Here is a 26,619-nt window from a genome sequence, read left to right as displayed (position 1 = left end):
CTCTCTTTCTCTCTCTCCTGCCCCCTTCTCAACAAACATGTAACCAATTATCCCATTTTATAAACAAGGAAATAGATGCTTAAAGACATTAAGAAATTTTCCCAAGGATTGCTCAACAAGTAAATGGAGGTGACCATGCAGGGGTTATGAAAGCAAGACCCACTCCAATTCATACCTGGTGAAAAGGTCATCAATGCCCACTTCAGACCCACTGCCCCAATCATAGGATGGGTGCTCTCACCTCCTTTGGGGACTATATGTCGGAGGACCCTCCCTTTCTCAATAAAATACCTCATAAATAACATCCTTCCATAGATAAAAGAGAGAAGATACAGACCTGTAATTCATCAGAAAGAACTTTGAAAGCAACCAAGTAAACACCAGTTGTTCCTGGTCCTGTCCTTACTGTACTTCCTCCCGCTCCCAAGGAAGCAGCTTCCTGACCTCTGGGGAGGACCCCTGCCTGGGAAGATGAAGCTGAGAATGCCAGCAGAGGAAGAGGTTTTCAACCACCAGCACTGTTCTAGCTCTTGCTGAGGGCAAAGGGGGAACTCATGAGCTCATTCTGGAAGGGTGGGGTGAGGGAGAAGAGACAGAGAATGACAAAGGGAGACTCAAATTTCCGGAGGCTATTTCAGTTTTCTTTTCTGTTTAATGCAATTTCACTTATGATATCAGCCAGTGCATGGCTGCTGTTTTGGAAACTCCCCTTGGGGGCGCCCCCGCTCTGCTGGCCTCCCTATAAAGTGCCGGCCCGAGCTGCAGAAAATCCTTGCAGAGGATCCTGAGACAGCACAGGATCTCCCACAGCTTCTGTCCACAGGTACCATGAAGGTGTCCGCAGCTGCCCTTGCTGTCGTCCTTGCCGCTGCTGCCTTCTGCGCTCCTGCATCTGCCTCCCCATGTAAGTCCAGGTCCTGGCCACCAGGCCCAGAGTCAGACCCTCTGGCTAGCCCAGACCTTGCCCTCTTTTCAACGCTAGCATTTATGCTGTCTGAACCCTATGACTTTTACATGCTTACTTATTGCTTTTCCCAGATGTCCAGTTGTCCCTGATAGATCCCTAACCCACTTCATGGCAGGGAACCTCTGATTAACTTTTCTGTATCTTCAGGGTCTACACCCCAAGCTGGCAGGTGCTCACGGACTGTGGACAGATGCTAGGGATATTAGTAGGCAGGGGCAGCTCAAGCTGACCTCAAAACATGACTAATTCATGCCTAACACCAGCAGGGTTTCTAAGAAACTTATAAGCACTTAACTAAAACCCTTCTGGGACAGTCATATTTCCCCCCATTTCATAGATGGAAAATAAAGGGGACCTGGGAGAGAATAATGAAAGCTAATTAAACACCTACTATGGGTCAAGTATTATGCTAATTGCTTTATATGTATCATCTTATCTAATACTTACAACTATTGTTGGAGTAGCTGTCCTTGATTTACAGATGGAGAAACAGAGACCTAAAGAGATTAAGTAAATTGCCAAGGTCACACAGCTAGGAAGTGGGGCAACTGCTGTTCAAACCCAGTTCTGTCTGGCTCTTAAACACTCCTGCTCTGCTGGGAAACGGCAACTGACGCTTCCCAAGGTCATCCTAAATTAACTGACCAACAGCACGTCCTCCTTCTCTGTTACAGTGCTTCCTACTATGCCTCAGCTAGAGGCTCCCAAGATCCAATATGCATCTTGAGGCCCCTCTTAGAAGTCCTGCCTGAGCCACGAAGTCTGAGTTTTGGAAGCTTTTCCCCAGACCCTTGGTCTCAAAGAAACTAAGTTCTGAATCCACTGAGGATCTTAGGCGAGCAAGACTAAAGGCAGAGGGCCAAAGACAAGTGAGGAGGAGGCCCCACGTGTCCGGAGAGCCAAAGGCATGGGGTGATGGTGTAGAGGGAAGGCTACGAGCTAGGCTCAAGGATTAAACGAGGGATTGGGGAGATCCTCTCAGTCCTTTGTTGGACTCCCCACTCTGTCACTGTGTGTCCACGGCAAAGTGACTTTACCTCTCTGAGCCTCAGTTTCAGCCACAGGGAGATAAATCGTCTCTTCAAGATAAATCATGTAAAGTAGCCAGTGTGCACTGGCAATAAATACATGGGTCTCCTTCCTTCCTTCTCCCAGATGCCTCAGACACCACACCCTGCTGCTTTGCCTACATCTCCCGCACACTGCCCCGTGCCCACCTCCGGGAGTATTTCTACACCAGCAGCAAGTGCTCCCTGCCAGCAGTCGTGTAAGTATCAGACCTGTGGAACCCTTCAGGGGGGTGAGGAAGGGACGCCTTCTGTTGCAGAGCCAGTCCCCCCAGCAGCCCTCTGAGAGGGTGCCCTATCCACTCCCACCCATCCTCCAGCCGCTCAGATAGCCACAGCTCCTCCCTCTCTAGTTTCCCATTCCCCTGCCATCTTGTAAAAGGATTAGATAAGGTGTTCCTGTAGGATCCTCCCCACTCGGATGAACTAGGTTATGTCTCCGAGCTTTACGGATGTGGCTCTTACTCGAATTTTGTCTGCAATTCCCCTGCATGAAGAAGATTGACTCATCCCTTCCAGTTAAGAATGCCACAGTCCCCCATATCCCATAACCAATTAAATCCACCTATAATCTCTGGAACTAGGGAGGAGAGGTTAGAAGTCATGGCTTTAGTTGTAGTCAAGTGTGTAAAAAAAGACAGCGATTGGGGAATACTGAAATGAGATGCTCCTTTAACTATGCAAGCTAATACAACACTCCCTACTAACTAGGAAATGCCTACTATGTGTCAAATGTCTTACATGCATTCTCTCTATATGTCATCATAATAACCCTGACAGGTATGCATAATTCCACCACGTTTCAGATAATGAAACTGAGGCCCAGAGAGGTTTAGCGACTTGCCCAAAGATGCACAGTAAGTGAGAGATAGAGCCTCTCTCTGAAGCCTCTACTTGCTACAATTGCAAGATCATTAGTGATAGTTGCTTAAGAAATTTAAGACAATAGAGACTTAAAGAATTTAAATGGGGCAATCATGGAGTTTCTTATAGAATTGTGAAGTTTTTTCCATCCAAACATTCCTGTGACTCAGGCAAAGTTATAGGTATTCAGAGGGGGCTTTTGGTTCTGACGAATCCTTCAAAGTGTAATTGGTAATGTTGAACATTACTAATTTTATTTCTGAAAACAAATTATTCTTGAAAAGAAAAAAAGTCCTTCTTTGAGCACCAATTATGGGCAGGCAGATGTTAGGAAACCACCATCTCTGCCCTTAAGGGGCTCAGAGTCTAATAAGAGGAGAAGACAGACACAGTGACAAGGACATCCTGCATAAGAACATTACAAAAGGAGAAAGGGAATACACCCGGCTCTGGGGTTAAGAGAAGGGATTCAGGGGACGTATGCTGCAAAGTGTGCTACTGGAGTTGGAAACAGACTGGCAGAGAAAAGCTTGAGGGACTGGGTCCCTCAGGCAGAGGAAACGTCCCCAGGGCTCTCCTCTGGTTTACATGGAGCCTCCGCATAGTAAAGCACTGAGGGCCTTGAGTGTTGGCACAATGAAGCAAAAGCGTCAGTGCCATCCAGTGTGGCGTGAGCTGGAAAAGGGCAAGCTGAGTAAACAGGGGTCCTGTTGTTATCCACGCGAGTGGTCTTGAAGGCTGAACAGTAACTGAAGGGAAGGGAAGAGAAGGAGAGATGGGGCGAGGAGCCTTCAGAGGTGGCATCCGCCAGCCCGGCAGGTGATGTGAAGTCAGAAGCAAGGAAGAGAAAGGGGTGGAGGGTGACGCTGAGGTTTCAACCTAGATGGCTGGAGCTGTTTCAAGAGGAAAGAGCCAAGGAACCAGAATGATGACCCTGTGGAAATGCCCAGCAGGGAGTGAGAGACAGAGGGCTGGGAGCTGAGGAAAGAGCGTTGGGGCTAGAGAGATGACATTCTTTAGTAGGAGGAAGGGGTCTCTCAATGTAAGAGTGGCAATATAGTACAGCCTGGGCTGGCTCCAGAGCCAGTCTGCCTTTGTTCGAGTCCCAGCTCTGCCAACTGGTAGCTGTGTGGGTTTGGGCCCCTCACGTAACATCTCTGAGCCTCAATTTATTCATTTGTAAAGCGGAGTCAAATAAGATTATTTCCCCCACTGGGTCAAAGTGAGAATAACAACATGCAAGATAAAATTAGAATATTTTATCTTTATCCTGGCACACAGTAGGTGCCTGATAAGCGTTAATTTATCATCTCCGTCCTTCTCCTCTAAATGTATTATTATATACATAGAAGTGACAAGTGCAGCTTGATGAGTGAATGCAATTCATTCATGCACTAACTCATTCAATAAACATCCATTAAGCACCCACTGTGTGCTAGACCCAGGGCCAGAGACTTGGGAAAGCACACAGACGAGGGCAGCAATGTTGAGCAGCTCTCAAGGGGCAGGTGAAGGCAGAGGCTCCCAAAGAGACTGAGCAGGAAGAGAAGTAGGAGGGAAGTCAGGCAAGTACAAGGTCCCCACAGTGGGGGCAGGGAGAGAAGGCTTGGCAAGGAAGGACAACTCTCCAGGGTCATATTCTACAGGGAGGAGGAGAAAATGGAGGCCTGAGCAACTCTAACCCCAGATGTTGGTTTCCGGGCCTTTTCATTTCCTGACCACAGGCCACGGCGGCTGAGGAAAGAAATAGTGCGTCTTCAGGATTTCCTGTATGACACTGGGTTTAACAAGGGCAAGGGCTGGGTCTATAGGTCTCACCACCCCAAGTAAGAAAACAAACCCTAGGAGGCACAGGGGCCCAGAATACCCGTTCTATTCCCTTTCTCTTCTGTACACGCCAGGGAGGGAGCAAGACATGGTCAAGTGGCTCTGAGTCAGGCTCAGAAAAGGGGAAGCAGCTTCCCTGAGAGCAAACACTATCCATGATAGAGCACAAAAAGGGACCAAGAAACCCTCATTCTCACCAGACAACCTGAGCCTTCACTCTGTCTGAAAACATCCTGGAGAAGCCAAACTGAGAAAGGACCAAGTAGGCAGGACTAGCCCCAAAGTAACATGTTAACTGGAAGCACTGCTTTCCAGGCCCAAGATCTCCCCCAAATAGAAGCAGACTCCCAGTAATAGGTGAGGCAGGCAGCTAAACTGAGCCCCTGATCCCCAACCTTTTAAACCTCCAACTCATAGCATCAACAGCTGTAGAAATAAGGCCGCTGGCTCTCATAGGTTCCTTGTGCTTCCACGTGCTCTGACACTGCCACTGTCTCAGGGCCCTCACCCTCTCTGAGCCATCGTGTCCCGTACCAGGACCTTTGGTCTCCGAGCCACCCTAAAGCAGAGGTCCCACCGCATTCCAATAACAACACATGTATGGTATTTTCCAAAACTACTGCACACACACTATCTCAACTGACCTTCACAATAATTGTGCACAGCAGGAATTATTTCTATTCACATTTTAGAGGTAAGTGAATAGACTCAAAGGCCCTAAGTGATTTGCCCAACGTAATCCAACTAGTCAGTGGTGAGATCAAGACCCAAGTTCATGGGCTTCTTTCCCTCACCCATGCGTGCATAGGTGTATTGATTTGTTGAGTGTCTACCCCATGCCAGGCACTGGGTTAGCTAAAGCCAAAGGACAGGTTTGTTTTACCACTTCTTGTCTCCCACTTATTTAGCCATGACTCAGTTTCTGGAGGACCCCTCTTTTTCTCTGCATCGTGAGCACCCAGCACCAGGTCTGAAACAGAGGAAGGGCTGAGAAAAGGCTGGTTGGTTAACCAACTCAACCCTGAGCTCCTGTATCGCTAAGGCCCCGTAGCCCCTGAGCTCTCTAGGCTGTATGTTTGTGTGTGGGTTAATACACACAAGGCTGCTTTTGGCTTGGAGCCCGTTGAACCAATAGAAAAAGAAATGCCCGTTCCTATAAAAGCCACAGATACAACCTTATGGAGTTCCAAAAACGACCCACCCCGTACCACCATCCCCCTTATGCCTCAATCAGTCTCGTTACCAAAATTGGGAGGACTAGTGTCGACCGGGTCTCACTCTCTTCTTCTCCTCTCTCACAGCTTTATCACCCGGAAAAATCGCCAGGTGTGTGCCAACCCAGACAAGAAATGGGTGAGGGAGTACATCAACTCTTTGGAGATGAACTAGGATGGAGGGCACCTTGACGCTGAACTCCTGCAAGGTTCCCTATTGCTTCTTGCTCTCGTCCTAACCGGCCAGCGTAGGATGCTTCTCCCCAATCGCCTACTCCCACCCGCTCCTTAGAGGGCTGGATTCCACCACACAGCGGCAGTTCTAAAAGCCTCCCCCATCCGAAGCCGCCAAGAGCTCCTGAGGCTCGTCCTTGTGCACAGGAAGTGCGGAGGCTCTGAGCGTCAGGCTCCTCAGCTCAGCCATGGCTCTGCGATCAGGAAGGAAGTCAGCGTGCCTCTGGAGGCACAGGGAGGAACACGGGGCTTCTGTGGTCAAGTGCCATGGCCAAAGCTCCCACGTCGGCCCCTCACTGGGATAGGCTGACTGGCAAAGGTGAAAAATCAGCTTTCTATTAAAATTCTCCAAGCAATTACAAAGCTGGCTCCTGGTTTGATTTCCTTCTCGGGAACCCTCCTTCCTCATGAGTGCTCAGCATGCAGGGGTCCAGGGCTGGTATCCACCCTAGATTTGGCGGCCATGGCCCTGCACAGTGAGCAAGGCTGGGAGCACAGGGACCACAGGGATGAGTGCAGGTAAAGTGACCAGTGGCTTATCCACTCTGGGGGAACCAACAGTCACCACATCCCCACCCCCAAGTCCTCAAGAATTTCCCTCACTCCCTGCCACAGTACCTTCCTGTTCCTTAGACAGCGGTTGGCCCTGCCACCCACTCTGCTCCCCTTCCACCCTAGTCTACTCTACACCTTATCCCCAGTGGGAGACACACTACATTCCTGCTCCTGGAATGAGATTGAATGGCTATCCCAAAACACTTCAGTTCTTTCAAATAAAGAAAAGAAAGAAGGGAAGGGAAGGGAGGGGGAGAGGACGGGAGGGGAGGGAGGGGAGAAACTAGGAGCACTCCCACCTTCCCCTCTATGTGTCCCTTCACCTGAATAGGTATTGACAATAGGTATTTACAGCCCGCACAGCGGGGAGGTCCTTATGTGCCAGGCACTGTCAGCCCCTTGCACACATCATCTTCCATCATGACAACCCTTTGGGGTAGGCAGTATCAGTAGCGCTGTTTACAGTTGGGAAAACCCTGGCAAGAGAAGGAAATAACTTACCTAAAGCCCCAAAGTAAAAAATAAATAAATAAAAGGTGGTGGGGTGGGGTGGGGAGGTTACAATAGACATTTAAACCCACCAGGTCTAATGCCAAAGCCCACCCTTTTTTTTCATCTTTAATTTGCAAAATTTAACACCTACAGAAGTTTGTCAGAATACATCCATATACCCATCTGGATTCAAATATTAACATTTTACATCATTTGATTTACCTACGTGCATGTGTGTGTGCGCACATGTGTGTGCATGTATGGTTGGTATATGCAGTTTTTTCTTAATCTGAGAGTAAATTGCACATGAGATATCACTTCACCCCTAAGAGTTTCAGTACATATCACATACCCGGGAAACTTACCATTGACACATTATTTTCTAATAAACAGTCCATGATCAAATCTCCACAATTGTCCCAATGTCCTTTATAGCTTTTTTTTTTTTATCCAGGATACAACTAAGTACACAAATTGAATTTAGCTGCCATTTCTTTTTAGTGTCCTTTAACAGACTTTTTTGTCTTTAAGTACATTGATGCTTTTTAGGAGTTCAAATCAGACTTTTGTAGACTATTTTTTCATTTGAATTTGCCTGATTGTTTCCTCATAACTATATTCAGGATAAACCTTTTTGGCAGGAATATCACAGGAGCGAGGCTGTCTTTCCCAGTGCAGCACATCAGGACGTCCTACGAGATGCCAGTTTCCTGGTGGTGACGTTGTATCTGATGACTGGTGGCCCCCATTTTCTTGCTACAGTGAGCTGCCTGCTATGTGCCAGGCGCTATGCTAGGCAGTGGGAAGTGGGTGGGAGTGGAATAAAGAGTGAATGAGCTACCAGCCACAATCTTTACTTTTAGGCCGTTCACAGTCAAGTGAGGACGATGGATGGACCTATGAGCAGATTTAACATATTATCAACACTTAAAAGAAAAGCAAGTATACAAAAGGCTGTAGGTGCATTGGGGGTTAGGGGAACTATGCCTGAATGTGGGGAGGCAGGGTGCCTGGGGGAGAAAGGAGAGCGAAGAAACGAGGTAACATTTAAATAGAGTTTGAAAGATTTGAGAAAGTATTTAACAGGTGGAAAAGGCCGGACAGGCAGAGGAAACAGCATATGCAAAAGTAGGAGGTGTGAACGGCAGCTCTTTACCACAGTTAAGAGTTGTCTCTTGCTGCCCAGGGGGGAAGTGTGTGTATAAGAGGGCCCTTCCCATCTCTGACATGTTCCTAACGACCCACCAATCATAAGAACCACCCCTCCTCCTACCACGGGCTTGCAGGAGCTTGTCAGTTCATCAAATGCTTTGACTTTCTATTTGAAGTTATGCCTCACCCTATCCCATCTGGTCAGCCAGACAGGCATAACTTTCCCACTTTTTAGATGAGGAAACTGACGTTCCCGGAGGTAAAATAACTAGCTAAATCCACGGGCCAGTCAATGCCAGGGCTGGGGCTCAGGAACAGAACTAGAGGGTTCTATTTACCTAGGAGATCTGGTTGCTCAGCACTTGGAAGCTTCTATCTCCAAAAGCCCAGACTCCTCACCCGTCCCTCCTGTGGTCGCACAGACAGGTCTCCCTAGCTGTGCGACCACTCCCCCAAAGGCCGTGTATCTCACTACCACCCTCACCCCGCCCAAGGTCCCTCTGGCCCCACCAGGAGAAGAGGATGGACTACAAACCTTCAGTCGATATCTTTGATATCTCCAGGTCAATGCTCAAGTACCCATGGCTGGAATATCCAGGAAGGAACAAAGGTGAGGTTGGAATGGACAGGAACGGAATCAGGGGCTGGGGCCAGAAAAGGAAAGCTCCCTGAGTCCTACTTCCAGGCAGGGGCCTGGGGGAATTCAGCAAACCCATGGGAAGGGTCAGGGCAGGCCCGTGGACACTTTAATGGCTCCCTACAGCCCTCAAGGTAAGTCTCAGGATAGGGCCCTCTAAGGTGGGGTATCTGTGTTTCCCTGCTCTCGACTCAATTCTCACTGCCACGGCTCTGCACACGTTGTTCATGAGCCTACGGCTCTTTCCTCCCTTATCTATCTGGCTAACCCCCTACTTGGACTGGAGGCTCAGGGAAACCTTGCCGGATCCTCCCAGCCAGGTGAGGGGCCCCTCACCTATACCACCTGTGCCTTTATCTGTTTTCACATTGCTTTCCCTTTGTTAATCAGTAACAGAACAGTTCTGTCTCACCTGCTAGTCCAGTGGCTCTCAAGCAGTACCTTGTTAGAAATGCAAGTTCTCAGACGACCCCACCCCCCATCTACTGAATCAATCCTCTGCGGGTGAGTCCCAGAAATCTGTGGGGTTGTGTTGTTTTTTTCATTTAAGCTGGTGTACAATTTTGTATTAGTTTCAGCTGTACATCACAGCGACTCGACGTTTATATGTCTGACAATGAGATCCCCACACCAAGTCTAGTAGCCATCTGTTACTGTGTACTTGACTTAGTAAGCTCTCCTGGTGAGTCTCACTCCCATTCAAGTTAGAGAACCACTAAACGAGACCGATGCACATTAGAATTTTCACCATTCACTACACATTCGAGTCCTCTGGGGAGCTTTCTAAAATACCTAGGCCCCTGACTCAATTAGTCTTACGTAGGGCCAAGGCATAGTAAAAGTGCCCACCCCAAATCCTAACGCAGCCAACGCTGGGAACCACTCTGCTAGACCGGTGTTCCCCAAACTTCAGAGTGCACAGAAATCTTGTTAAAATGCAGATCCTGACTCAGTCAGCCTGGGGTGGACTGGGGGGGAGCCTGAGATTCTGCATTTCTAAGAAGCTCCCAGTCTATGCAATCCTGCTGTTCTGCAGACCCCGTTTTGAGCAGCACGGTCCCAGAAAACAATGAGCCCCTTCAGGACAGGAATTATGCCTTATTTACCTCCCTGGTGCCTGGTACGAGTGGTCACTACATGCTGAATAAATAAATGCCTGAATGGATGATTCTTTAACCCACCTTTGTAACTGCTGTCTCATTTGTACCACAGAACTCAGAAAAGCCTCGGCTCCTGTTTATCTGTCCTTGTCCTGCCACCAAGTAAGACCCCTACCTTGTGCCACCCTGGGAGCTTTGCTAAAGTAGGAGGGGCAGCAGACTGCCCCTTCCCATTAGGGCCAGTTCACAGAACTGGCCCTGACACTCACCCTGGGGCTGCCACTAACTCTGTGTGACCTTGAACAAGTCATTTCCCTCCCTGAGCCTCAGGAGCTTCCCCTGCCCAGCTCGCTGTGTACAGTTGCTATAACACCACAAAGCCTGGGCTTTGCAGGCAGTGCTTAATAATGCGTCACTTTTATTAACATAGGGATCCTCATAAGTGTCAGATAAAATTCAATTTAAAATTCAGATAAACCATGAATGATGTTTGTATAAATATGTCCCAAATATTGCATCCATTACTTGAAATCCGAATTTAACTGCACATCCTGTTTTTCATTTGCTTGGTGTTTACTAACTCTGACAACTCTACTCACTGCGAGCTAACGCTAAATTTTCTAAAATCGTTGACAATCACTTGAGAACTTATTATGATCTCCATCACCAAACGGGGCCCACTGGCTGACGCTTCTCACTCAGAGGCCTGTGTAAAGACAGGAATGGGTCCTAAGCAAATTTCCAGAGAAAGCCCGACCACTCACAGCCCTCCGCACAATCAGAACTGCAGGTTCACAAATGCGTACGAGACATTATTAGAAGAAATCCTGTTTTTCCAACTGTACTGTTAAGTTCTTTGAGGGCAGGGATGATAACCGCATCCCCAACACCTAGCACAGTGGTTGGCACACAGTAGATACTCAATAAACATCTCCTGAATACCTGAATGAATGAGCAGTAGCCTTTTACCCCCCCTTTACTCCACATCTCACTCACCCCTTGCCTTTTCATCTCCTTGCCCAGGTGACCTTTTCAAAGTGCTTCGAGATCCTCAACTAACCAAATTGTGTCCTCAGATTGACTTACAGACCAACAATGGCTGCACAATCTGTATCTCACTGGTTTTTCCCACCAACCTCGGGAGGGGTACAGAACAGGGATTATTAGCTCCCTTTGCAGATGAGAAGCCTGAGATCTTGGTGAGGTGAAGTAACCTGCCTGAGTCACACAGTGGGGTGGGAGGTCGCCGTGACACCAGCTTAGATAAGAGCCTGGAGGGCATCTCTCTCACCTGGTCCCCTCACCCTGACTCTTTTCCTGTCTGAGTAAGACCCTTATGACTACTCTGCCACTCACACCCCACCAGATACCAAAGGAAGAGTTTCCCCCAAGTCCAGAGTACTGGAGGCAGCATCCGAGCACGCCCAATGCAGTACCGTCCTGCTATTTCAAGAAGCCTGAGCTCTACACACACTGGCACACACTGTATGATCAGCGACAGGAACGGGAGGCCCAGAAGATGTTGCAGAGAGCGAGAGATCACCCTAGGTGTGCTTTGCCCCTCCCTATTCTCCTCACCTTCTAGGAGAGAGGAAAGAGAAGGAAGGGGTGTGGGGCAGGAAGTAGAGCAAGTCAGCCCACAAATGCCAGAGAGGACCCTCAGGTAGGAGGAGGCTCATCTGTCTTCCTCTGGTCCCATCTCTGAGCTGGATTGAGGACCAGGGGCAGAAAAGGATTTGTGAAGTAAAGAGGGAGAGGGAACACGAGGACCAAGGCTGCCTGTGCAATTTCTCACACAGGCACCTCAAAGAGGTTACCCCCATCCAAAAGGTTCATCTTCCCAAGATCAAGTTGACTATAAAATCTCAGACAACATCCGAGCCTTTACACGCTACTGGAGACCCCCTGAAGTGGCTAAGATTAAAGGTCAGGGACCATGATTGGAGGGAAGATGGGGAGACTCCCTTCCTGTGGGTGCCCTTACTGTGGGCTCTCACCATCCTTCAGCCCTCAATCTTAGCTTGTGAAATGGAGGGAAGGAAAAGGGATTGGACTGGATGAGCTCCTTTCAGTTTGAAGTTTCACAGCTATGCTTATCTCTTTCTTCCTTTCCACGGGCTCCCTTGGATGGACAGGAACTCACAAAAAGCCTGACCTCTCCCAGAGAGGATGAGCAGTTCTATGCAGCACAGGTGAGAAGTGGCAAGGGAGGAGGAGCACGGTTACAGGGAGCAGTTGTTTGAGCTGGAGAGTAGAAAGATGCTTGAGGTGGAGGGTGGGGATGGGGTGGTGTTCCAAGAACAAACTCCAGCTATGTCCAGAGGATGCTAACTCCTGAAGTCGTGTGCAAGATCTCTTCCTCTTCTTCTATCCGTTCTGCAGGCCCTGGGGTGCCTGGGCATCGGTGACAAGTTTGTCATGGAGGCACTATTGCAGGTGGTGAGTCTGCGGCTACATGGAGTTTAAGAGGAGGGAACAGGGTCCGAGGTGTCCAGAGCGTGGGCACATGCGCAGACAAGGCTGACCAGGGTGTAAGGACGGTGGGTCAGGTCCGGCGGACAGAGCCGCCAGTGTTCAGCATGCTGCCATCATGCCCTTGGCTTCTCAGAAGGGCAGCTTGATCTAAAAGGATGGGGCAGGGGAAATCTGAAGATCCCGTCTAACAGAAAAGACACCCAACTGAAAAGCCAGAGAGACCTGGGACTGAGTTCATTCTCTACCTCAACTCAATCAATGACTGATGTTTATGTGCCAATTTATAATGGAGAGCACGCACCCTTTTCCGTAATCTCATTGAAATCTTGCAATACTATGAATAGGTAGTGGTATCTGCATTTTTCTAATGAGAAAATGGAAGCTCTGAGAGGCCAAGTGACTTGCCCAAGGCCATGTGGCTACTAGATACCACATAGGTATGTGAACAAAAGTCTTACCTCCAAGTTGTGTTCCTTCCATTGCACCATCCTGGCTATACTCTGTGTCTGAGCAGAGACGGGTCACTCTCTGGGCCTCAGTTTCCTCATTTGTAAAATGAAAAGCTGAGGTTCTTAAAGCTCTAACATTCTATCACGTGACGGCATACTTCCACCACCTGCCTCTTAAATCAGGCCCAAACTGGTCCAGAGAAAGTGAAGTCTGAGGCCTGTCGCACCTTGGCCATCCTGGGTGAGTAGAACTGCTCCGTGGGTGGGCAGTTAGGGGAGGTGAGACAGGAGGCAGTGCAGTCACTTTCCCCTTGGGGTAAGGACAGAGGGAGTGGAGAGGATACCTACTCCAACCTAGCATTTGGCAGAGAGAGGAAGGTGAAGTGAAAAAGAAGAGTGAGGGAGGGAGGAAGAGGGGACTCCTGGAATTGCAGTCGTGCTCAGCCAGCTGCGCTGGTATCCTGGGAAGACAGTCAACACCTAGGGACCTAGTACTTGGAACTTCTATCTTGAGGGCAGTGGACTCGAATGGATCCTGGCAGAAGGGAGCGGGCTCTGCCCTGAAGCTCTGCCCTGACTTGGGGACCCTCCCTGTCCAGGTTGCCTGAATGAGCACGTGATCCAGTCTCTCATCAAGCAGTTGAAGGGGCAAAATGAGAGGCAGAGGATGGATACTCTGATGGGGCTCCGAGTGGCTCTGAACTCCTGGGCTGCTGTTCCCAAAGACAAGGTGATTGGGAGATCAAAAATCGGGGCAAGGCAGGACGCGGTAACTGATGGTGCTGGCTGGGGCAAGGTCGGGGGCAAAGTAGCCGAGCTCCTGGCTTGGATGGGAAAGACATTTTCCTGTGGAGTTCCCTGAACAGAAGCACTGGCGTAGCCACTAACCAATCATACAACCTCTGAAAAGCCAGCTCTCAGAGCCACAGTTTGTCCATCTCTAAAACAGAGATCATAATTATCTTACAGCACTGTTGAGATTAAATGAAATAATGTATGTAAAATACATAGTTCAATGCCTGTGCTCTTTAAGTGGTACCCATCATCATTATCATCCCTAAAATAACCTATTAAAGGAAAACCTCTGTCAAGAGGGGACAGGGACCAAGAGAGTCCGCTGACACTAATGACTCAAGATTTTTGCCTTTTGGGTTCCTCTTACTCTGACCCTATCACTGCTCCAAATGAAACAGAATTCTTCATTTATTCATTTACCCAACAAATAGGAATTAAACAGCTATCATGTGCCAGGCACTTTCCTAGGCCCTTGGCATACATCAGTGAACCAAACAGGCAAACAAGTTACCAGCTCCCTGCTAGCTTACATTCTAGTGGGGGGAGACACGTAAAAACCAATCAACTTAATTATATAGTATGTTAGAGGTAACAAGTACAATAGAAAAATGACGTAGATGTGTGTGATCAGAAATGCCGAGTGGGGATGGGGATGGGTTGCCATTTTAAACATGGAAGAGAGGGACGACCTCATTTAGAAGGTGTCCTTTGAGCAAAGACATGAAGCGGACGGGGTTGGCCTTGCAGATAGATGAGAGAAGGCACTCCCGCACGAGGACCAATCAGTGCAGATGCCCTAAGGCAGGAGCATGCTTGGCATGTCAAGCAACAGCAAGGTCAGTGTGGCCGAAGTGGAGTGGGAACAGAGAAAGCAGCAGGGAATGAAGTTAGGTCAAAGAAGGAATCAGGAAACTGGATCACATGTGGCCTTGTGGGCAACTGTAAGTACTTGAACTTTTACTCTGAGTGGAATAGGGAGCCATTAGAGGTTTTTAAACAAGGCAGTAACATGATCAAGTTTGTATTTCAAAAGTTTCCCCCTGACAGCTATGTTGAGAAAAGATGGGAGGCAGCTGGGAGTGAGGGGTGGGCATGAGTGGAAGCAGAGACCAAAGCAGGGAATACTGAAGCAATCCTGGTGAGATATAGTGGCAGCTTGGACCGTGGGGGTTGCAGTGGAGTTGGTAAGACGTTATTAAATTCTGGATATATTTTAAAAGTAAAGCTGACAGGTTGAATGTGAGCTATAAAAGTGAGGAACAAGGATGAAGCCAAGGTTTCTGGTCTAGCAACTAAAGGATGCAGTCATCGAGTAAGATGGAGAAAGCTGCAGGTGAGCAGGTGTGGAGGTAATATCCGAAGTCCAGTTTTGGACAAGTTATGTTTGAGATGTCTGTTGGACCTCCAAGGGAGACAGCAAGGAAACAGTTGGATATACAATTTGGACTTTAAAAAAGAAGTCTGAACTAGAGAAAAAAAAAATTATGAGTTGTCAGCATGTAGATAGCATTTAATGTCATTCAACCAGATGAGATCGCTAAGCAAAGAACCAGGAATCAAGCCGTGGGACGCCCCAATGTTAAGCAGTCAGGGAGAAGAGGAAGAATCAGTAAGTATCGAGAAGTGACCAATAAGTAGGACGACAACGAAGAGTGTAGTATTCTGAAAATCAAGCGAAGAACTTTTATCAAGGGAAGGAGACAAATCAACTGTATAAAATAAGGACTGAGAATTGATACATGGATTCAACAATGTGGGAATCACTGACTCTCTTAACAAGAACTATCTTGGTACAGTGTGAGGATGAAGGCCTGACTGGAGTGGGTTTACGAGAAAATGGGAGGAAAGAAATTAGATATGGCAAGAAGACGCAACTTTCCAAGTTGGCTGGAAAGTTGTAGTTGGCACGGTGGGGAGATTCTAGAAAAAAAGAAAAATAACAGCGTGTTTCTATGCTATGGGGTAATGATCCAGTAGTTAGAAAAATGATAATTTTGAAAAGAATGGGAAGAGTTGTGCAGCCATGCTCTTGAGTAGGTGAGAAGGGATGACATCTAACACACAAGTGGAAAGACTGACTTTAGATGGCCCCAGTCCATAGTAACAAGTGGAAAGGAAGAACATGAGTGCAAGTGTTGAAAGCTGGATAGAAGTGGTGCTAAGTGTCTGTGGAACTACTTTTCTAGTTGTTTTTATTTGCTCAGTAATGTAGGAAGCAAGGTCATCGGCTGAGAGTGAGAATGGAGAAGAAGTGTTAGCGGTACCAGGGGAAAGGGTGTGAATGGGAAGGTGGGAAAAGAGAGTTGCCCAGATAAAAACAGGATGCTTAGCAGGCAGCATTAAGGGTCTGCGTGAGGTTTGTGTTCATACATTTAAAGCAAGGTCAGTCATCATGGCTGTGTTTTATTCCAGGCACAGAGTTAAGTGGAGAGTTGAACACAATGAAGCAAGAAGGGGGGTAAAGGAATTGAGTGAGGCAGGGAAGCTACTACAGCAGGACCGTGGAATTTAAGCTGGGTAAAGAGGGAAGGTGAGGAGCAGAGGCAAGTGCTCTATGGTTGGTAGTCTTTGTGGAGTCCAACGATAGTTGATACTGGGAAGTGAGCTGGAAAGACAGGAGATGGTGGTCAGAGAGCGGGATCCATGAAACGGAGATCATGGAGAAGTTACAGTAATGGGTAATGACGAGGTCTCTCTGGGAATTAGTGGCTGACAGAGTGGAAGACAAGGTTACTAGAGGAGAGGAGCTGGATCAATGACATGTACTTGTATTTTTTTTTTAACGCCAGTAATTAAGACAGCAGAAGTACGAAAGAGTACCATTGATCCAGCCACAAGATGAAGGCCTAGAAAAATGAGAGGATACGGCCTAGGAGCAAGTAGCAAAACGAAGGGGAAGTGGGTAAAATAATCTAATGACGTGAGATTCACTTTAGGGAGCAGGGAGAATGGTCTGGAAGCAGCAATGAATCGCCCTCTTAACCAAGCCCGGCTAAAGACGTACTGTCTTCCTGCTGTCTTCCTCAGAGGACGCCAGTCGGGGAAGAAGAGAAGCTGGTAGCTGTGCTGCAGCTGCTGATGCAGAAGTCATCGAGGGCCACAGCCGTGGAGGCAGCCCTGTGCTTGGGTTTCCTGAGGCCCTGCAGCAACGCAGCCCGGCAGTTCTTGCTGCAGGGCCTGTGCCAAGGGCCCATGACCCAGAGGATGAAGGTGTGAGGGGCAGGAGGCTGCACTCCCTGGGGAGCACCGGGGAAACAGGCCAGCGCTGACTTCCAGGGGGTCTGGACGCTGTGCTCATCCCAGAGAAAAGGAACTTCCGCAGGGAGCACCGCAGGGTCCTGTGTGTTTGTGAACGTGTATATGCATGACTATGGGGTCATGGGGACTAAGTGTACACGTGTCTGTGTATATTTGATTTGTACGAGTGTTCATTTATGTATGTGCATATACCGGGGGTGCCAAAAAATGTACGCAAGTGGACACTTTGGTCAGCGCTGCTCAAGCAGTAGTTGGCCATCATCAGCAGTGTCTGGACGCTGATGGTAACCACTTTGAGCACCTCTTGTCATTGCAGAAATCAAACGTGACTTGTATCCATCTTCTGTTATTGGTGTATATTGAGTATTACAATTTTAATAGTTTTCCTTTCTTCAAACGTGTACATTTTTTGGCACCCTCTGTATGCGTACACATAAACATGTGCTCACTCAAGAGGCCGAGGCGAGGGACAGGACCCCACCTGCCCCACCAGTTCTGGTCTCAGCCCTTATCTGCGCAGCCAGTCGGATGCTTCTTGACCCTGCACAGCCCACCTGTCCTGCCCGCCCCCACAGGCACTTAGGATGCTGGTCACGGTGATGTGCGTGCACTCAGCTGCGGTCATCAGGGCGACCCTAGACCAGCTGTGCCGTTCCAGCGTCATGGAGGTAAGCTGTCCAGCACCCCTCCTTCTCCAGCACTAGGGCAGGGCAGGGGGAGGAGGAAGGAAGGCTGTCCTTCATGCCGCCTCCCCCCACCCCCACCTCAGCACCGCTTTGAAGCCACCCAGATGCTCAAGAGCATCGGGCTGGAAAAGATCCAGGCACACGGGCTGGAGGGACTCCTATTTGACCTGCTCAGGGTGAAGACCTATAACGAGCCCTTCCCAGTAAGTGAGACCCAAGTTCCAAAGTCCAGGCAGCCCAAAGCTGTCGGTTATCTTCTCTGAAGACCTCCCCTGCTATGGCTCCCACCACACTGCCCCCCAAAGTATCACAATCGTCCTAACCCACTCCCCATTTCCCTAATGCAACCCCCCGTTTTCAAGCCACCTTGCCTTTGCACAGGCAGTTCTCTCAGCTTAAAATGCCCCCGAGTCATCCCTCCCTCCTCTGCAGGTGGAAACTGCCGCATGCTATGCACCCCCACTGTAAGTCACTCCTCTCACCTCCTGCCTAGTCAACTCCGATGGCTCCTTTGAGACCAGTCCAAACAACCCCTCCTACGGGAAGCTTTCCGAAATCACCACAAACAGCATCTGCCTTCCGCTGTGTTCCCTTGCTTTTGTCTTTATAACAGCTACTAGAAACGCAGCCACAGAACTTCTAAAGACATTTTTCTAACATGTACATCAAATTGTCTCACGTCTGCACAAAACTTTTCAGTAGCTCCCCAACGCCCTCAGGATGGCTGACATTGCCAGGGCCGACTCACCTCTCCCCACTCTGCCCCAGAGCCACACCAGCGATGCTTAGATGACCCTGTCCTGATGTATACCTGTTGTCCCAGAGTGCCCCACTCTGAGGAGTCCCAGTTTGGGCACCTAGCTAAAATGAACTCTTTTCTGTTCCCTAAACTCTGTGCTCTCTCTTGCCTCCAGGTTTTTGTACATGTTCTCCCCTGCTTCCTGGAAAATCACCCCCCCGCCCTCAGCCTTCTGCCTGGTTCACTCCCACTCACCCTTCAGGTTTCTGCTAAGCCTTTACCTCCAGATCTTCCCAGACTGAGTTAGGAGACCCTCCAACGTGCACCCAACACTTAGTTCTGTTGTAACACTTAACAGTAGAGTAATGGCCTATTCACTTGTCTGCTTCGCCTACCAGACCATGAGTTCAGGGCAAGAACTGTATGTAGCACAAAGTACACGTTCAATGAAGTTTTGTAAAGCACGTAAGGGCACTGCCCTGCATTCCTTCTGCTACCCACCCTTCATCCCTCTTCAGGCTGTGAGGCAGGCTGTGGCTGACACTGTGGAAGAGCTCAAGATGAAGCCTACGATGATGAACCTGGTGGAGGAGTGAGTGGCTTGACTAGGAGCTGCCAGAGCCAAACCCTAGCCTGAGGGAAGGGGGCAGAGGGTCAGGGAGCTGAAAACCTGATGCCAGTTCTCAGCGCTCACTTGCCTAGGCCCCTGGCCAAGCCACTCTGACCCCTGGGCTTTTCTTCACCTGTAAAATGGGGCTGGTAACACCTACCACTCAGGGTTGCTCTAAAGCTCAAATTAAGATGAGGACATGAAAGAGACTTGTAAAAGGTCAAGTTCTGGACAGATGTGAGGTCTGTCATTTAGCAAATTATAGTACCTGCCTTTCCCCTCCCAACCCAAGAAACAAGAGGGAGAAATGAATGTCATTAGCACCACTCATCAGCCTTACGCCCAACTCGCTGTGGGCTGTAAGAAATAACCAGCCTTCCTCTCCCTGCCCCTTAACTGGAGCACAACACACTCACTCCCTTCTACACAGGCAACTGATGAACTCAAATGCCATTGCACGCCAGGAAGCAGTCGTCTCTCTGGTAAGGCCAGCTCTGCTTCTGACCAGGTGTGCTGATGGCAGGGGCAGCAGGCAACTGCGCGGAGTTCCTGAGGGAAGAAAGGGCTGTCAAGTTTGGGGAGGCTGTTTGCTCACTTGCTTATTTTACAATTCCAGCCCTACCATGAGTTCAAAGTAACCTTTTCTTCAGGATTGGAGGTGGGGTGGGATAAGGGACAGGAGATGGGTGTGAGGGGCGTTGCTCAGATATTGCAGAAAGTCTCTTGACTCTTGCTGGTGCATAATGTACACTGGTACCCAAAGCAGTGGCCCCAACAGACCAGGAAAGGGACACCTCAGCTGGGAAGCCTATCTCCCCCTCTCTCCAGACCACAGGGTCATCACAGGGGCACTAGAAGGGACAAGAGCACAGAGGGAGCACCTTCCTGGGGCTGGCTCCTTAGCAGTCTCCTGCGTCTGCCAGGGCGCCCTGGGCATCCGCAGTCCACAAGTGTTCCATTTGCTCCTGGACATGCTAGACGAGGAAAAGAACCAGTCTGTGAAGAAGACTGTAAGTCATTCCTGCACTCCTCTGCCTCCTCTCAACCCCTCTTCCAAGCCTTTGCTACCCAACCATAGTTGCTCTGTCAGGAGGGAGGAGAGGAGAATGAGCCCTCAGACACTGTCCCTTGACCCCGTTCCTTGGGGCCACAGTGGCATGTGGCCAGAGCCCCCCCTCCCTTGGGTATCCACTCTCCTCCCAGCCTGAGCCAGCATAGGGCCTTTTTTTCAATGCAGCTACAAGAAACACTCCTCCTTTTGGCTTCAATTAATCCCTGGATCCAAAAGAAGCTGAAAAACAAGGCTCTCTTGGTATTCGAGGCACCTAAGACCCAGGAGAAGGCAGAGCCTACGAGATTCCAGAACAAGCCTGAGAACCCAGAAGAGTTAACTATCCAAGATTTTCGACTCGCACAGCTGAACCCCTTTTTTGTTGCAAAGGCCAGTGCCTCCTTGGAACAACAGAAAATGCTGAGTGCCCAGAAAGGGTCTGCCTGCTACCTCACCGCGGCCTTCCCATCCTGTTTCTCTAAACCACTAGAACACAACTCACAGGCCACAGGGTCCTGGGCGCCAGGGATCAGGAAACCACTCCAGATCCTTGCCCAAACCCCCAAGTAGGTCAGTTCTTTGGGCCTGGCCCCCACACTCACTCCCTAAGGATGCTCCAGGCTCCCCTGTAGAAATAACCTATGCTTCTCTTCCACGAATAAACGAGTATCACTCCGCCGACCACTACTGTTCACTTCATCAGAAGCTGCACTGCCACAGGTCTCCTCACTCTTGGTTAAGTGTTCCTTCCACTCAAGTCACATGTCCTTTTCATGAGGAAGAGAGACGGGGACAGAACCAGAGCTGGTCTGGATGGCAAGCCTGCCTCCCGAAATCAAGCCCTTGTCTCTGCCCAGAACGGAGAGACAAAGCTACAGAGTTGAGTCTCTGCCCAGGGGCAGCTGCTGAAGGGAAAACAGGACAAAATCCTGGAAAGCTTGACTCGGGCCATTTCCTCTCGCTAACTTGCCCAACCCCCCCTCCGCCCCCACCTCCCTATAAGTGGTCAGGAGATAATTAGGCTGTAGTCTAACACCAACCACCCTCTCTGCTGTCTCTTCTCCGACACCTGCTTTCCACCTACCTCAGGGCCATTCCCTTTGACAGACCCTATTTATTCTCCCAAACTGCCTTAGTTTCTCCCTTCTGTTTACTGAAGGCTTCAGTTTCCCTTTGCCAATAGCACCTGCCACACCAATCGCAACAAGCTATGTCCTCCACCAAGGAAAACAAAAAAGCCCAGACTTTGGAGTCAGCAATCTGAAATCTAATGCTAGGGTCCATCATTGACTTGGTAAGTTATTTAACCTTTCTGACTGTTCCTCATCCACAAAATGAAGAGGATAACATGTACTGTTTCAGAGAGATCATATGAGGATTAAACAAAAATACAAAGCATAAAATAAGAGTGCCTGGCATTACACAGTAAGCACTCAAATGGGAACTTTTCTCTTTTCCTCTCTTTAGTGTTGTCTGTAAGTCTGTGAAAACCAGAGATTTAAAAAGTCCTGCCACCCCCAACTACGCCCCAATCTTATTGAAGTGATCTAATGGGAGATCAAGTTCTTCCCAAGCAAAGAAAGGTTAAGCAGATGCTCCCTTCCACTTCCCCAAACTCCAGGCTTTAGAGTAGTCCAAACAGCTCATGTGAATCCAGCACAGTGTGTCACTCAGATTTATCTCCCCACCACTTCCAGATTCATGTTTTGTCTCACTGAGAGTTGCAAGAAAAATCGAAAGAGTAGTTTCCCTAGTCTGGAGTATAAGCACACTGCCTCTAACAGCGTGGCACAAAGACCAAAGATAGGAAAGCAATCTTCCTCTCTTGCCCACTCTGCACCTTAGGGCCAGTAAGCAATTTAACCCGTTTCCCTGGGCCTTAACAGCCTGTGGGCACAAACATGGCCTTATTAACTACATAATTCAGACTCTCAACTCCTGCAAAATCCTGCCCACAGATCTCCAACCCTTCGTCCTCCTTATTTCTGGGTCTCTCCAGGGGACGTCTTATTATTTGGCCAATATCAGTCTTTGCTCGGCAGCACCTCCATCCTAATTTCACCAATCCTCACCAGATCTAAGAGCACTGAGCATAAAGGTCTGCACAGAGCACTCACCATCTGGTACGCCACCAGTGTACCAGAGCCTGCCCAGTACTAAAGCCACCTAGATCCAATACTCTTAGAAACATGCTTAAGCCAAGCTGTGGCCAGCTTCTCTTGGAGCTCTGAAACGCCCACTCCTCTCAGCCATCACGATCTGCTGGAAATGATCTTTGGACACCACCCAAAATGTAAGTCAGCCCTCTTCTCTCTCCTCTCTAATGGAATCTCTGGATACTCCCTCTGATGGGAGAGTGGGAGAGTGGGAGAAAGGGAGAGAGGGAGAGAGGGAGAGAGGGAGAGAGGGAGAGAGGGAGAGAGGGGGAGAGAGAAACAGAGAGAGACAGAGAGAGACAGAGAGAGAGAGAGAGAGAGAGAGAGAGAGAGAGACAGAGGGAGAGGAGGAAGGGAGGAAGGGAGGAAGGAAAAAAAGAAGGAAGGTCCTCTATACCCTCCCTCCTCTTCTTCAAACATTCTCATCGATCTCTGTTGTAACTGAAATTTGGCTCCCTTGAACTGGCCTCTTCCTGAAAACTCGTGTTGCTCATCCTCCTACATTCCCTACCAGTGTCACCACTGTCCCTCACCTTCATATAAAAATCGTTTTTCTGAGGGTCTTGGCTCTCCAACCAGCTTCCCCATTGTCTCTCATTCATTGCCTAAACCCCTAAACCTTGGGCTTACTGTTACCCTGATGGTGTCCCTTCCAACACCCCGCTCCTCAAGTCTTTGATCTCAACTAAAAGGCTTCCATTCTTTGTAGCTACCCACTTCCATGGCCACACCTACCCTGTCACCCCAGGAACTGCTCCATCTCCAAAATCGTGAACATATACTTTCTGATCCAAACATTCAATCTATCCTGCTCTTTTTATCTCCACTACCAGTCTTTGAATCTCATCAATAACACTAAGCCCTTGACTTCCCCACATTCTCCCTATTAGCCGCCTCTTACTTTTCTTCCTACTCAGCCTGGACTCCATCCATCAACCACTATCCTCACTATTCTCACTATTCTCACATTTCCTAAAGTCTCTTCAAATTTTCCATCATATTACTTCCCCAACTCTTAATAACCATTATATTTTCTCTTAAGAAAAAAAAAAGGCATCAGATGAAATTACCTCAACTTCCTGCCACCTCTGCTATATGATCTCATTTAAGAGATGTGATCTTGAGCAAGTTGCTTTACCTCAATGCCTCTGTTCCTCACTGTACCCTCTGGAAAGCCCCTTCCCAGTGGCAATCAAAATCATTTCCTCTCTTCACCTCTTCTGTGAAGTGTTCCCTATACCACCTGTTGTGGAATTAGAGTTAATACAGTCATAGATTGCTTATAACAGTGCCTGGCATACAGTAAGCTCCCAATAAATGTTAAGTCATTTGTAACTATTATCATCAGCATCAGCACCTATCCTCACCTCCAATTACAATGCCAGAGGCATTCTCCTCTAAGGCAAATCTTCCACCACAGTTCTGGATGCCATTCCTGCAAGGCATTTGAACATCAATTATCCCAACTTCAAGTAGTACCGTATTTTGCTGAGTATAATGCACATTTTTTTTGCCCAAATTTTTGAGGGGAAAATAAGGATGCGCTTTATACATGGGTACCATGTTTCTCCCAAAATAAGACCTAGCTGGACAATCAGCTCTAATGCGTCTTTTAGAGCAAAAATTAATATAAGACCCGGTCTTATATAAGATTGGGTCTTATATTATAGTCATATTAATTTTTGCTCCAAAAGACACATTAGAGCTGATTGTCTGACTAGGGCTTATTTTCAGGGAAACATGGTAGTACTAATTCCATATCTATATAAATGTTTTTTAATTCTTTTACTTATGTTTATGAGTTAAAAGTGTAACTCTAGAAATCAATAACGATATCCAAATACAAAATACCCTGGAATATGATAATCGGTTTTGTTGAACTTATGACAAACTTGTAATGGCAAAGAGTTCTTGGCTTTCTATGTGTAAATATCGTAAATTTGTTACTGGTACATAAAATTTCTTGTACCTTGTATCTGTTCTTGTGTTCTGTAATTATTTGTTACATAAAATTTCTTGTACTATGATGTTACAAAATAAATGTTAAAATTCCTTTATAATACAAAAAACAAGTACCTAAATGTAAACAAATAAAAATTTGAATTAAAAAATTAAAATGATGGGCCGGCCCGGTGGCTCAAGTGGTTAGAGCTCCAAGCTCCTAACTCCGAAGGCTGCCGGTTCAATTCCCACAAGGGCCAGTGGGCTCTCAACCACAAGGTTGCCAGTTCAACTCCTCAAGTCCTGCAAGGGACGGTGGGCTCCACCCCCTGCAACTGAGATTGAACACGGCACCTTGAGCTGAGCTGCCACTGAGCTCCCAGATGGCTCAGTTGGTTGGAGCGCGTCCTCTCAACCACAAGGTTGCCGGTTCGACTCCCGCAAGGGATGGTGGGTTGTGCCCCCTGCAACTAGAAATGGCAACTGGTTACCAGAGGGTAAGGGGGGTGGGGGGTGGGGGGTGGGAGATGAGGGTAAGGGGGATCGAATATATGGTGATGGAAGGAGAACTGACTCTGGGTGATGAACACACAATGGGATTTATAGATGATGTAATACAGAATTGTACACCTGAAATCTATGTAATTTTACTAACAATTGTCACCCCAATAAATTTAATAAAATAAAATTTAAAAAATTAAAAAAAAAAAAAAAAAGGAAATGGCAACTGGACCTGGAGCTGAGCTGTACCCTCCACAACTAAGATTGAAAGGACAACAACTTGACTTGGAAAAAAGGCCTGGAAGTACACACTGTTCCCCAATAAAGTCCTGTTCCCCTTCCCCAATAAAATCTTTAAAAAAGAAAAAAAATTAAAGTGAAAGATTTTCTTTCCCTGAAAGTTTGGGCCAAAAACGTGGGTGCGCATTATACACGGCAAAATACGGTACTTTGTGCCTGATACTGTTCTAAGCACTGGGGTAGAACAGTGAACAATAATAGACAAGGTCCCTACTTTCCTGAAGCTCATATTCTAATGGAGAGAGAGAAATTAACAACCACAAAAAGATCATTTCAAATAGTGACAAGTACTGTGAAGACATTATAAGATGTGATGGGAGAGTGACTAGGGAAAGGCAGTATTTAGATAGAAAGGCCAGGAAGGCCTGGGAGGGAAGGAGGGAGGGAGAGAAGGTGGGTGAAATCTGACCCAACATTGTAATGAAAAGGAGTCAGCCATGTGACTATTTGAAGAACGAGAATCGTAGACAAAGCATACACGAACATATTGAAGCAGGAGCATATTTGGTACCATAAAGAGTTATGACCAAGACTTCCAGTCAAGAAGGCAGAATAGCTAAATGCTGTGCTTGCCTCCTCTCACCACCACATCAAAATTACAATTAAACTACAGAACCATCATTGAGAATTACCTGAAGTCTAGCTGAACAGAAGTACTACAACAGGATAAACAGAAGCCACATCAAGACTGGTTAGGAGGGGGAGAGACGCAGAACAGGCTGGTTTGACACCCACGTGTAGCAGTTAAAAATAAGGAGGGATATCTTGGCTGTACAGGGCCCCCTTCAAGAGTGAGGGGTCCCAGCCCAACACCAGGCTCCTCAGTCCTGGGTTCCAGTGCTAAGAAAGGAAGTCTCCAAACCTTCTGAGCTGTGAAAATCAGTGGAGATTGTGGCTGAGAAACAGGGTGGCTGGAGTCCCAGGTGTTCCTCTTAAAAAGCCTGTGCATACATGGACTTATTCGCTGACGGAGGCACCTACTCAGTTCCAGTGCTGGAGCAGCAGCTGGAAAGCTGCCAGGGACATTAAGGGTCCCTGGCTTCAGGGCGAGGGCTGGAGGGGCACTTTCTTCCAGACAGAAGTGCTGACATAAGCCATTGTCTTTGTTGAGCCATTTCCCCCACCCAGTGTGCAGACTCAGGCAGTTGCCATATCTGAGTCTCCATCAACCTAGTCAACACCATTCAACACCCCGCCCCCTCCCCGTGATTCTCTGAAACCCTGCCCCACCCAACTTGCAGGCCCACCCAAGCCGCTTCCAGTGGCTTTTCCATACAAACGGCCCATCTTGGCTCATGCTATGGACATTCCTAAAATCTCTCATCTCAAAGGTTCACAAACCCAATAAGAAATAGCTGACCTTAGCATGCCTTGTGTCTTTTCCTAAGCAGCCCCAAGCCCGACACTGGTTGTAGCTAGCCTCAGTTTGCAGCTTAGCCTCTCCCAGGCACCTCCAAGCCCAGCACAGGGGGTGGCCATCTGCAGTCCCTTTGTGCCTCATTCCAGGTGGCCCCGGGCAGGGTACAAGCAGCAACTGACTTGGCCCGCA

General features: G+C 48.3%; 2 protein-coding genes across 2 annotated transcripts; both read left to right on the top strand.

Moving 5' to 3' along the window:
• Nucleotides 1–647: 647 nt before the first annotated feature.
• CCL5 (C-C motif chemokine ligand 5) lies at nucleotides 648–6,536 on the top strand. Its single transcript, XM_019732476.3, has 3 exons — nucleotides 648–904; nucleotides 2,123–2,234; nucleotides 6,027–6,536. Exons 1-3 carry the CDS (start codon nucleotides 829–831, stop codon nucleotides 6,112–6,114), a joined length of 276 nt encoding a protein of 91 aa, XP_019588035.3. The 5' UTR covers nucleotides 648–828; the 3' UTR covers nucleotides 6,115–6,536.
• Nucleotides 6,537–7,378: 842 nt separating this feature from the next.
• On the top strand, nucleotides 7,379–21,513 carry HEATR9 (HEAT repeat containing 9). Its single transcript, XM_074320015.2, has 16 exons — nucleotides 7,379–8,631; nucleotides 8,867–8,982; nucleotides 10,222–10,271; nucleotides 11,476–11,657; nucleotides 11,909–12,035; nucleotides 12,245–12,301; nucleotides 12,492–12,548; nucleotides 13,217–13,274; nucleotides 13,633–13,763; nucleotides 16,856–17,038; nucleotides 17,662–17,754; nucleotides 17,856–17,975; nucleotides 19,030–19,103; nucleotides 19,552–19,603; nucleotides 20,045–20,131; nucleotides 20,359–21,513. The coding sequence occupies exons 2-16, from the start codon at nucleotides 8,895–8,897 to the stop codon at nucleotides 20,740–20,742; spliced, it is 1,743 nt and encodes a 580-aa protein (XP_074176116.2). The 5' UTR covers nucleotides 7,379–8,631; nucleotides 8,867–8,894; the 3' UTR covers nucleotides 20,743–21,513.
• Nucleotides 21,514–26,619: the final 5,106 nt, after the last annotated feature.

Source organism: Rhinolophus sinicus, chromosome 12 (genome assembly GCF_057876585.1).
Source record: "Rhinolophus sinicus isolate RSI-liver-muscle chromosome 12, RSI-T2T, whole genome shotgun sequence".
Taxonomy (NCBI): domain Eukaryota; kingdom Metazoa; phylum Chordata; class Mammalia; order Chiroptera; family Rhinolophidae; genus Rhinolophus; species Rhinolophus sinicus.
This window is presented reverse-complemented; position numbering and strand designations above follow the sequence as displayed.